This window comes from Acipenser ruthenus, chromosome 16 (assembly GCF_902713425.1).
Source record: "Acipenser ruthenus chromosome 16, fAciRut3.2 maternal haplotype, whole genome shotgun sequence".
In the NCBI taxonomy this organism is placed as follows: domain Eukaryota; kingdom Metazoa; phylum Chordata; class Actinopteri; order Acipenseriformes; family Acipenseridae; genus Acipenser; species Acipenser ruthenus.
The window spans coordinates 28059852-28073339 of NC_081204.1; the positions used below are offsets into that span (position 1 = coordinate 28059852).

At 38.5% G+C, this 13488-nt stretch overlaps 1 protein-coding gene across 2 annotated transcripts; it reads left to right on the forward strand.

The window, feature by feature from the left end:
- Positions 1-4092: 4092 nt before the first annotated feature.
- Positions 4093-13388, forward strand: LOC131697825 (putative P2Y purinoceptor 10). 2 transcript variants are annotated; one of them, XM_058989279.1, is made up of 2 exons: positions 4093-4234; positions 10801-13388. In XM_058989279.1, the coding sequence occupies exon 2, from the start codon at positions 10867-10869 to the stop codon at positions 11842-11844; it is 978 nt and encodes a 325-aa protein (XP_058845262.1). In that variant the 5' UTR covers positions 4093-4234; positions 10801-10866; the 3' UTR covers positions 11845-13388. The 2 variants fall into 2 exon arrangements, with proteins under 2 accessions (XP_058845262.1, XP_058845261.1); XM_058989278.1 differs by lacking the exon at positions 4093-4234 and adding an exon at positions 4249-4389.
- The last annotated feature ends 100 nt before the right edge of the window (positions 13389-13488 follow it).

Consider the following 13488-nt stretch of genomic DNA (forward strand, 5'->3'; position numbering starts at 1 on the left):
ACAAATTGCATTCTGGAAAGGATAGTGGGAGACTGGTGGGCAAAAAAACCAAAACTTTTTATTGAACTGATAGTACATTCATGGGTAGGTTTTAAGTTTTGTATTGTGTATTGGGAGTGAGATTGTTTTTCTGCCTCTCTCAATATGGCTTCCTGCTGAGAGCGAATGCAGAGTGGAGAGTACTTACTGTGCAGCAGGCTTTATTTTTATTTTCTTTATTTAATTTCACTCAGTTCTCTCAGAATAAAGCTGCAAGACGTCAGTTTGTGTCAGGTGGTCCTTTAATATCCTGAAGAAAAAAATACACAACGCATAGTACACGAAGACGTCTATTACACTTAGTACAGAACCATTGCATCTCCATTTCGAAGCCTCTTCTGTTTGCCATTGAAGATCATTTGGTAATGGTGCTATCTGTTGGATATATACATTTGGGGTCTGATTTTAACCTTTTGCCAGGTTTTATTCCTTTGTTTGACATACTGGGCTGCACACTTTTGAAATCACACGTGGCACATGTACTAATCTGTGGCCCCATGAACACACGTGGCTCTGGGTTACTATAAATCAGTGTGAAGCGCTCTGCCAAGGTCCGAACCTGGGGCTTTGGACTCAAGTTAAAGTATGCTACTACAGCACAGAAGTGTTTCTTGTGACTGCCTTTTTCATCATGATCTTTAACAACAACTACAACAGCAACGAAACGGACCGCTGCAGCAATATGAGGCTGCCTCACTTTTAGTAGACTCGCTCCTGAAAGAAGGGATGTTGTTTCAAATCTCCTTCTGACCCTGTCGTTCTCTTCCACAATGGTAATGTTTTCATGCTGTTGACAGACGAACGGTATCACAATAACATAAAGCAAACCCTCTGTTGGTAATCCAGTGCAGTACCATCGTAGGGTATCTGTACCACCAGTGTGTTTCCGTATGACTGTGTCATATTCATTTGTATTAGGTTTCCATTGCATTCATGGTCATTGTTTTATTTAAAAGCAGACTGGCTGCACTCACAATGCAATGTAAACCCCTGATGTGGTCTGACCAGGCTGTATAAGCCTTAGCAGAACACTGTAGCTAGGTTAGCAGACTCTACAAACCAGAGCAGTGGTTTATCTTGAAAAACAACCATTGTTCAGCCCTGTATACACTATTTCATCCCTCAATGGCCAAACCAATCTCTGTTCTGTGAAAAGAAATAAAAGTGCAGGATTTATTTACAATCATAGTGTTAATTACCACAAATTCCCTGCTTCAGCATTGATCCCTTTGTTTGTGGTTTTATACTCTGCACAAAAAGCAACTTCCAATAGCTTTCATTTTGTAACTGCAGTACCCATGTAGTTAAATAGTACCTACACAACCATCTTGTGATGATTAGGTTATGTTATTATGTTTTTAGTGCTGTACCTTTAATGCATGACAGTGTCTCGTGCGAGAGACTAAAGGTCACATGAGACTCTAATGACAGTGGAAGAGAGAGAGAGTTCGTTGTAAATGGAGGATGTACGTTTTGTTGCTCTGTTCCTCCTTTGTTATGTCATTGATGTAGAGACAGTATACCCAACGCCTATATGTTTATAGGATTAATACTGCTACAGAAGGGAACAGAGTTATGTATAACACATGAGATATAATAAAAGTCTTAAGTTGAATTCCCTGAAACGCTGTGTCTCTGTGTTTGAGGCCTCTCATCGATCCTGGATCCAAGGACCCCTCGCAGCGACCCCCGAGCGGCGATTCATTCAGTCTTGGGCCTCTCTAAAGCAGAGGCTGACAATCTGCATTGTGTGGTGGTCAGTTTGAGATAACAATGTGCTGTGCCACATAGCCCCTAACATTGTAATACAGTACATTTTCATTGTTTAAAAGTCTCTTTGAGCTCACTGAAAAATCCTTGTTAATTGATGTTTGGACAAGTTGTTTAGCAGAAAGAAGTATGAAACACTGCAACTTTCAACTTGAAGCTATCTCCACTGTCTTTTGTGATACACTTGTCTCTCTCATACATCTCTATACATCTCTCATGTTTAACCTGTGAAACAAACGAATAAACTATTTATCTATCTATCTTCTTATGTGTTAACACCTGGTGACAGGAAAAGCCTTTGATAAGAGCTCTTCTGAGTCCTCACATGCTTGGCTCAAGCACACGCAGCTGTCTGCTGAGGGCACCACAGCCGTTACATTGAGATGAGATTGCACTAGAGGCAGGAAGCCTGAGGGTAACAAACAGTAACCGTTTTTGGGGACTTTCCTAAAGACTTAAAGCTACAGTGCCTTGCTATCATGATAGCATAACAGAAAATAAAACAGGAATCACCTTTTAAAAATCATATCAGGCACTACACATTTACTGCATATTCACACAGTGTTTGCTAAATGGAAAAACAAACTGGTGATGTGCTGCGATAAACAATTCAGTATATTCAAGGCCCTTGTACACACCTTTGGTATTTCTTGTTTACGTAACATTACCATTTTACTTCTTTTAAATGACTGTACTGTTTAACTGCAAAGCAATGACAGACTGCCATTGGCTGTACATTATTACCAAGCAGGTGTGAAGCAATGGTAAGATACATTTACAATGTGAGTGTCACAGTGTGAAAAGATTGCACAGGATTTGGCAAATACAGGGTTAATTAATTCACAACCTGTGTCTGTCCCAATAAGAATGCCATTAATGACTGGGTCTATTAATTAATTAATTACCCTGTTAATTAATTAATTAATCAATTAATTACCCTACCATCTCCAGTAGAAATGGAGAAATGGAGTGTGAACGAAGGGCACAGTAGGTTGTGTTTGGCTGGGAGCAACAGTATTTTGCTTTGTCATTTTAAAGTGATTGTAGCAGACAAGAGTAGCAGGACCTGGCTTTATGTGTAGTTGGTTGTAGCGGTGAATGTGCAGCACCTGTTGTTCAATGAATAATACAGACAGAGAGTGCCCAGTTGCCAGGGTTCCTTACTGCCTCAGCAAGTGCAGGCAGCTTTAGGATTGCTCATAGAAGTTTTAGCAATGCCTAGCAGTGCAAAGGCAGATGTCTGGGATAGTGGCTTTGTTCAGTCACATGCTTGCTTTTATAGAGGCACCTTCCTTGCACGCAAACTGTATATGCTCTGTGGTAAAGGAACAGGGAACTGTAAGGGAGACGGAAATCAAGAGCAGATTTGAAGATTCAGCCCTCCCATACATACAGAGATAAAAATAGGCTGCAACCTGTTTCATATTTATTTCATGGTAAGAGATTGGTTAATGCATTTTAATATATAACACACATATAGGTTGATAGTTGTATTAATCACAAACACAAAGATCTTAGCAGGGATGTGCAGTGTAAAGGTTTACGGAAGCATTTTCCACTGTACCAAATGATCTTCAGTGGTATTGCAGTGGTTCTGGGATAAAGGGCAGTGGTAGCACAATGGTAGTTACACACTAGTAACATTCTCATATCTTCACATACAATGGTATCACTAAACAATACAAACTGGTAATCTGTTGCAGTACCATAGCTGTACCAGTCTGCTACAGTATCAGGACCACTGTAAATACATGTTGCCTTTGCTACATGGTTATTATGGGTTCCTAGTGGTAGACATTTATCAGAAAAAAGCGGTTTTCTGCACTACTGAAAAAAAAGATCTTAGATTGCTGCTGTGTTTGCCTGTTACTGTTGCCTGGGTGACAGAGATCTGAGAAAGTGATACACTTGCCACAGTTTTTTGACAGTATATGGTAGCTTGACAGTGTGGCCGGAGTCTGCTCTTCTTGAGGTCCCAGGACCAGGAGACTGGACATTCCCCTTATTTATAGGTGTCCAGTTTAAACTGGCTTCTCTAGAGCTAAAACTACTGTTGAGGGAACTGTCATCAGACATTAAGAACTCCTCTGCAGGTGGTTTTAACTCTAACTAAATTATAAGACAGAATTAATTTGAAAAACCAAAATACGTATGAAGAGAAACAGGAAGTTTGTTGGCCTGACTATATGCAAATGTTTTTAATGTTCTCGGTTCCCTCACTTTTGTGTTTTTGTTTAGGCTTGTTTATCATGCTCCTGCAGGGGTGACGTCAATTGCAATGTAACTTGCTTCAGCAGAGGGTGGCAGTTAGTTTGCTTGTGGTTTAAGATACATATCAAGTTGCTTCTCCAAGTTGCACGCAGTGTGTTGCAATCTCCTGAGACGCAGAAACAGCCTCCTGAGGTGCAGTAGAGCCTTTACCGAGGTAAGGGCGTGCTGATCTCTTTTTAATTCTTGTACACAGTATAGATGATTCATTAGTTCTGACACTTCTCACACCTGTTGTTGCATGATGAGGAATGAATGGAGGGTGCTGGACTGTATCAAATGTACAGTAAGAGATTCCACTGCAAGGCTTAGGTAGGTGTTTGGTTTTTGTGCAGATTTCATGGTTCTTTTTATAGTTGTGCTCATAGAGCTTGATAGGGAGATTCTATAAGTGAGCACCGCAGTCAGAAGTGGGTAATCTCTTTCACTGTGCTTCTGTTGGAGTTTCACCTTTAGGGATTCAGAGATTTCATGTTCTATTCAAAACCGTTTCAAGATCTACTAAATGATTAGCAAATCAGGGGTATTGTGCTATATTACGTATATACAGATATATAGAAATGATAAATAAAACATTTTAAAAATATATTATTTGCAGTTTTTCTTGTGCTATGCATTTGCCATTCTTTACCATGTCTGTCTGTCTTTCAAAACTCTTTATTCTATCTATCTATCTATCTATCTATCTATCTATCTATCTATCTAACTACAGCTATGGCCAAAAGTTTTGCATCCCCCTATAGAATTAACTCATTGTGCTTCATAAGGTCGAATGAAACCTGCTGAATAATTGAACATATTCAATTACATACCACTTTGCAGTTTTCCATATACTGTGACATTTCAAAATCTAACATGAAATACTGTACTACTATTATGGCTTTTATAATATAATTTTGTAGTTTATTTGACAATATGTTCAATAAAATATCAAAATATGTTTATATATCTCACTCCTAAAATTCTAGGTGAGGCAAAACTTTTTGCCCTAGCTGTATGCATCGATGTATTTGTGCCTGCTCTGATTTTTTATTTATTTATTTTTTTAACATACACCTTTAAGCTTTTCCACACTTATGCCATGCTTTACTGCACTGTGCTGTGCTTGTACTGTGATAGACTAGTGTTGATGTTTAGATCCACCTGCATCATCGTGTGAGATGAAACTGAAATCTTACAGCAGGTGGTCTGCACGAAGAATGGGGCTTCCCACGGTCCTCGCTGAGGTTTTTATGCAGCCACAAATAGCAGGTTTTAAAAGAACACAAACAAAAACACATAATTTGTGCGAGGAGCAATAATTCCACTTAAAAACAAGCATGCATCAGAAACAAACCTGTGAACCCAGCCAGGAACCTGAATAAGACGTGTGAACTTTTATTAGATGGACCTGACATTCAAATAAAGCATCAACCACAATGACCTTATAACAAGTAGACAAGTGTTTGGGCTTATGTTTGCTACCGTTTAAATACTGTTTGGAGGGTAGCAGACACCTTATAAAGGTTTACCACAGTGAATTCTGCACCTTCCTGTGTTGTTCCCATGAATACTGGTTATTTACCATGCCATACCATTAATTAAGTCTGTTTTCTTAATCTGCTAACATGTGCTTTACCGTACTTTCATTATTCTACATTTGATTTACTACAGATTACTGTAAATAAGGAATAAAGTACCCTAATCATGACACTTTATCTTCATTTAAATACATGTTTTTAATGGTTTAGAGATATACGAATGACATCACAATATGCAGATAGGGATCTGGTTAATGGCACGGTCCTGATGGGTTACTTTTAAGATGTGTAATAAGATAATAAGATCAGATAATCATTAACAAGGAACGTTTTTGTTAAAAGGCACATATATATATATATATATATATATATATATATATATATATATATAACACAGTTCTTTTGGTCATGTATCATCGCCTTTATTATGATACACTGGGCCGTATTTTCAAAGCATGTACTCCAGTCTCTAATGAGCTCCGATTTTTTGAAAGAGGTAAAACACCTGTTCATTTTACAAAAGTAAAACCAAACAACTAAGTAATATATTTCGAGTTCTCTTAAGCACTGTTTTGTTTTTCATTTTGTTACATTAACATAATTAAGAAGCAAACTCTTTGAAAACATGGCCCAACATGTCATGTAAAAATATCACAAGAAAAGATACCCAGTGACTCAATACACCCCTACATAATAGTGCTTCTTTAAAAACAATTGGGACACGTTTCAGGAATATCAAACCTGATTTAATAATTAAGACAGGCTTTTAAAAATTCTTCAAATGAAGTATTTTAAACAGAGCTCAGTGTTGACTTTCAGCAGGTTGTCGGAGCTGATAAACCAGTCCTGTGAGTCACAGATGCAAATCCAAGGGTTAGTTTGTACTATATTAGCAGGGCATGCAAAAGCAAACTGCTAAAGCAGCAAACTCGGTGAGATTCTGAAATCAGCAGGGATGGCATGTTGTGGTTAAAGCACAAGACCAGAGTGCAATCTTCAACACCAGGTCAGAGCATACAAGGGCTTGCAGGGACTTTTGGTGCGAATGCTGTCTTAATTCTGGTAACGCCAAAGAAAGCTTTTAATTTCCTTTTGAAAGGATGCCAGCAGAATCAACATAGGAGCTCCCAAAAATATCTAATTTCCTCTGTTCACAGCACAGCCTCTTATATCTGATGATTATGTCTGTTGGTGTGTACGTCTGTCTGCGTGGCAAAACACAGGTTTGCAGTAAATGGCAGGATTCAGTAATGCAGTGCTATTGTCTTTTAATGACTAAAACTTTAGTCAACAGTGTTTTTATGTTAAATTGTTTGACATTGTGAATACTATTCAAGTCTGAACTGCTTTTGTTCTACTTGGGGTGTCCTGCCCGTCGCGTCCCAAGCTGAAAATATATGGGTAACAGCTAGTTCCAAGTGGTGAGCTGCAGTCTGAGGTTCCAAGGATGAATAGAACAGGAGGGTAGCTGTCATCTCTCTCCAGCCGGAAAGCAATTTGCTTACTGTCTAACCTGAATTAACAGACTGAGCCTGTGACCAGTGTGATCATTACAAATCCTCTTTATAAAGACCACTTATACATGGTGAGCGGTTATTACAAAAACAGGTTTTTACTGAATATGCAATACAAACAGTATTAGGATGTTACTCGCCAACAAAATAAGGCACATTTTCATAGAGGTTTCAGGTGACATGATCTGAAAAAAAGAAGTCAATCAAATGGAAAAGCAGACAAAGAACACCAGCAAAAACAAACAGTATTAGATTAATACTTATACAATAATGATTCAATTAAAACATAATACAATTCAATTACAATGCCTAATAATGCAAAATAAATGTTCAAAGATGTGATAATTCATCATAAAAATGCAATACATGTATAGGTTGTGTGATGAGTACTTGAAAAATGTGCCAGTGAGTCTGCTCCAGATTTCAATCAATTCAATCCTGTTTTTGCACTTTCACAAAGGATATGAGATATGACAAGTTCATTAACATCTGTCAAGTCATCAGAATTTCTAACAATTTCCAGTAGCTTCACTGCGATTGTGCAGAGCCCCTGTATACTTCAAAGCAGTGTGCCCCACGATACCACCTACCCCGTCTTATAAGAAGCATGTGTGCCATGAAAAACACAGTATAGAATAATATAGCATAAGAAATGGCAATGCATAGTTTAATGAAAAATGCACACGTGGTTTACAATAACTCAAGTAATGAAACAAAATGTCATAGTGACCTACATTCAACAGCATGTTGAATAGCATCTTGTAACAAACATCATTCAAAAGTTTCATCAAGTTTGTGTAAGCCATCATTAGCCCAGCTAAGCCAGAACCAGTGCATAACTGCTGAATTGCAAAGAATGGGCTAATATTCTTCAATGCACAACAAACTTGTAGATGCTGTCAGCACAGAGGCCTCACTGTGATACTGGAAAGGGTTAAGCTGTATGCAGCTGTCTTGGCAACTTTTTTCTAACAGATAGAATATAAATTGGAAATGAATGGGCGAGAGTCAGAAGCAGAAAATGGGAACAATAGGAAGTCGTTTAATTATTCACACTTTTAACGGTAGATTGATTTATGACCAATCATCTCATGCACATCAGCTGTAGGCGTCAAATTTACATACAGATTATTTATAATAGGTCTGGACAGGAGGGTTACTTTCGGCATAGTCATATTTCTATTAAGATGGTTCATTTAGTTGTGCAGTGCAACCTTACTAATTAGTAAACCAACTTGTCGTTATTGATAAGACCAGAAGAAGTTTGATTGCAGGAAAGAGGATAGAAATTAACTAAAAAAATATTACCCTTTTCAACACTAAGTGCTAGATTTAATAGAAACATACATACATATTTAAAATAGCATGCATCTTTTCACTGAAAACAGTTTAGAAATGGGGCCTACTGTTTTGAGTGGAGTTATGTTTTCAAGACCTAATGATTAAATTCAGTGCAAACACAGTTAGCAATGCAGTATAGGAGGCAGTGCACAGTTTGATGGTCTTGGTAAAAAAAAAAAAAATGTGCTCATTGAAATGTCTGTTATTCTGCATTGCATCATATTCATAGAATGGAACCTAATGTTCATTTGATCTGTTCCACCCCAACTGTAACACCGCACACACACCCACTCACATATACTAAAATATCCTGCTGAGATCGTTTTTTAAAAAGCTTCAGTGTTTGAAGCCTGGCCAGTGGTATGAGCTCTAACACAACGAAACTTCCCGCCGTTTCTTGGTTTGAGTTAGCCCACAATTGAGGAAGGGGTTGAATTACGCTATGTATCTCTGTACAAACTTTGTCAACTTACAGTTTTTTTTTTTTTGTCACACAGGAAAGCCGTAGTTAACTGTGAAAGATCTAACCAGTTCTATTGAATTTGTATGAATCGATGCAATGCGCGACAAACAGGAAGTACAGTGCTGCGTTTTACACTTAACTGGCAGGCTGTAGTCAATGACAACCATTTATTTACATTATACTATTTTAAACTGTTTGCATTCATCACCTTGCATGACTCAAGTGATATTAATCATTGAGTATTGCATGTTTGTGATCAGCGTATTTAACTGCAGTCATTCACGGAGGCTGGTGGTCCAATGCTTAAAGAAAAAAAAGAACTTGTAACCAGGAGGTCCCCGGTTCAAATCCTAGCTCAGCCACTGACTCACTGTGTGACCCTGAGCAAGTTACTTAACCTCCTTGTGCTCCATCTTTCGGGTGAGACGTTGTTGTAAGTGACTCTGCAGCTGATGCATAGTTCACACACCCTAGTCTCTGTAAGTCAATTGATTGATTAAATAATAATAATACCTGTTAACAACCCTAAAAACACTAAGCTTCTTTCCATACCCATTCCTCTCTTTTAAAACTCTTCTTAATCATGACATCTGTCAAGATTTCAAGCCAAAAGTAAGCCTGTTTGGACTTGTGTAAGAAAAACTAAAACAGGCAGATAAGAAGCTGTAGTTTACACACCTACCGTAATACATTGTATTATGATACCATAATACAATGTGTTATTTCCTGACCAGTGTCAGTGCAGCACCCTCAGTGATACTAAAAGTGACATCTGATCAGTCTTCTAAGCTACCTGCAATACCCCAGTTGATAAATCAGAGTCGTCATCCTGCCCCCGCCCCCCCCCCCCCCCCCACTGCTCTCTGTGCTAAACACTGTTCCTTTCAGAGGACATATTCATCTCTATTGTGTCTATCACCCACCCTCCTCCCCCCCAGGTTTCAATAAAGCAGTGTGGAATAACTTTGATCAGGAATGAAGAGAGCTGGCTGGTAATGTTATGAACATGTGAAGAAAATGTGTTGGAGACTGTCAGTATTCTACCTTAAATCAAATGAAAGCACCCATATTGAAAAGCATTTCTTAGCAATGAAAAATCTATTCCTATCTCCCGGGGACTGCAAAAGAACGCTGACACATACTTGGTCAATGTCCTCCAAATACAGTATTATTTTAAAATTACATTTTGCTGCTGACTGGCCACGAAGAAAAAGAATTCCTTAAACTAATTTTATAGTATTTATTATAAATTACAGACATACAGCAGTGCTCACACTAGCGACCTTATTGGTTTAATCACTGAGCGAGATTGAATACATTTAGATTTCTGTTAGCAGCTAAAGTTAAACTAATGAATATATTTCCATTTTATTCCTGCTGAAAATGTCTTTAAAGTTTCTATATAATGATAATGCCTAGATGTATAATGTAAAAACCAGCCAGCCTTGAGTTATTTTGTGTCTGGGCCAATTAGAAAGACTGTTTGCTTGGACTATCAATGATAGTCAGGAGGCATTGTCACAGAGATGAAAAATCTGCAATTTGAAAAACTCTATTAATCCGAGAGATTTTCCTATTAATTGAAAGTTTTATTATCAGAGAGATGTTGATGCACTCATACAAAGCATAAATTATTTTTACAAAGAGAAACATGAAATACCGTTGATACTTTCAGCACATTTTGTGAAAGATTAATACATGTATTATAATATTGGTTAGTCAACAGGATAAGTGTAGTGGGCTGTAGAATTATGGCAAGCCTCCAAGATAAATGAATGAATATGACATAATGGTTTATTAAGAGCAGGATGACAAAAAACAAGTTACATGTCTGAGCATGGTTTTGGAATATCAATTTAATGTCCTTCTTTTGGTGTTCTCTTAGTTTCAGATACACACCCTCCTCTTTTCTGGCCAAAGATTCTTCAATAAATGACTCAACAGCATCAAGATGCACAACAATACATCATTGATGAACCTGCCATGCCCTGGAGAGAACATCGCGGTGGAATACACATACACGCTGTACTCCACCTTCTACCTGATCATCTTCATCCCTGGCTTGCTGGGAAACAGCGTGGCCCTCTGGGTCCTGTGCACATTTATAAAAAAAAAGAACAAAGCGGTCATCTTCATGATGAATCTGACCCTGGCTGACCTGGTGCACGTCTTCTCCTTACCCTTACGCATCTACTATTATATCAACCATGACTGGCCCTTCGGCAATACCTTGTGTATGCTCTGCTTCTATCTGAAATATCTCAACATGTATGCCAGTATCGCCTTCCTGGTTTGCATCAGCATCCAGCGCTGCGTTTTCCTCATCAATCCCTTCCGCGCCAAGAACTGGAAACGGCGCTACGACATTGGGATCAGTATTGTGCTCTGGCTTTTGGTCGGGGCCGGGTGCTCCCCTTTCATCCTAATGAGGAAAAACTCTACGGCGAGCAACGGCTGCTTCAAAGACCTCCCCACGCGAAAACTCAGTCTGAAGCTCTCGGTGACCATGATGGCCTTTGCAGAGTTGACAGGCTTCGTCATCCCCTTGGTGATCATCGTCACCTGCTCCTGCTGGATCATCCAATCCCTGAAGGACAGCTCGGTGTTTAAGAAGGACAGTGACAAGAGTAAGGCTCTCCGCATGGTGCTCATGTGCATGCTCGTCTTCCTGCTGTGCTTCGCCCCCTACCACATCAACTTCCTCTTCTACCTGATGACTGGCCAGGACATCATCACAAACTGCCCCCTGCGGAAAGCCATCCGACAGTTCCATCCCATCTCTCTCTGCCTCGCCAGCCTCAGCTGCTGCCTCAACCCTATAATGTACTACTTCTTGACGACCGAGTTCTCTCAGCTCTCCCATCGAGGCAGCATCATGATCCGCAATCGTCTGATGAGCCGGGAGAGTGGATCCTCCATCAGGGAGTAGGAACATTGTGCAGGACCACACTGGAAAAAGAGACTATAATGAAAAGCAACTTGAACTGCCAGACACATTATTAATAGAAATGTAAAACACAGGTTCCTTGTTTGATGTTGGACAGGTGTTGAACAAACAATAGAAACACCTGCAGTATGATACATAGCACATACTGATAGTAAGCACTCAGAAGTGATGACTCTGTGGGGCATTTTGAAGAACACACTTTGTGACACATTTCCTTGAAGATATTATTAATTCAGGAGAGGCTATACATTCCTCCAGAACAATTTAAACACCTTGTCATGTTGAATCAATACCATCATTGGTGAGCATGGTGCTACAACACCTTAGTGGCACAGTTATTTTTTTTAAATGTATTTTTTTATTAAAAAAGCCAACCCCAGCAGTACCATATAGTGAAATAATGCAATGCACCAATATATATATTAAAGACTTAACCAATGAGTTATTTATAAATTAGCTGTACATGTCATCTTAATTGCTTATTTATATTCCCCATTCTGTTTTATGGTACATACAGTCATTTTGAGTGGTTATGGGTTCTGTTACTCGAATATTCAGTTCAAATATTCTTTCTCAAAATCTCCCATTACCCGACTTTAATTGTGCTTTGAGCTTGCATGAACAGCCTTCTTCATTCCACTGAAGTCATGTGACAATGTGACCTTTCAACTCCTAGCCCCACCTTCATTTTAACAGAGTAGGTGGGGCTGGCAGAGTTGAAAGGCAGATGGAGAGAAATAATAAGAACTCAGTATTGAAGCAACAGAGCCCACAAGCACTTTGAATGATTGCAAACACCATAATAAAGTAAGGGAAAAAAATAAATAATACAAGGTAACAAATAATTCAATCATATTTAAATCTACTTTAAATACAGTTTGATATTCATAAACCTGCTTTTAAACTGTTCTTAGTTGTAGCATACAAACCTTTTTTTTTTAATCCGTCAAAACTGTCATGAGTTGAAGCTTTGTTAACAGGGCAGGGCCCTCCACTTCATATTATCAGGAGTTTGCATAGATTGCAAATGAAGTTTATCATCTTTTTTCACCATTTTGCATTCCATTTTTTGTATTCGCTTTCATGTGAACTATACCATGTACGAGAGAAGTTGTCTTGCCAAGACTTTGAAAACGCATATATGCATTATTAAATATAGCACTGATAGGAAACGTAACATGGGACAATTATCCAAACAGTGACTGGAGGAGTTATAGGCAGATTGATGTCTTGAAGATGCTGTATTGTGTGCCAAATGTGACCCATTTCCCCAATCTTAGACCACACAGATTATTAGATGCCTATGAAATACAAGGCCGTGGGTTTGCTGTGTAAATAGCAGTTTAGATTTCAGTATTGTGCACATTGTGCTGCTTGTATGTATGTTTTTCTTTATTTCATAGGATGCCTATTGTTGTATATATTTCAATGTCTACAGTGAGCTACGTAAATAGACACAGCAGAGCCTGATGTAAGCTACCTGACACACTAAAGTGTATGCAATAAAACAACAACTCTTGAATATATATATTTTTTATTTTCTTTCTTTAAAACAGCAGTTTTAATAAAGCAAATTATACATGTATTCACTGGCTGGCCTTGGTGAAACAGAATTGGTTATAGAAT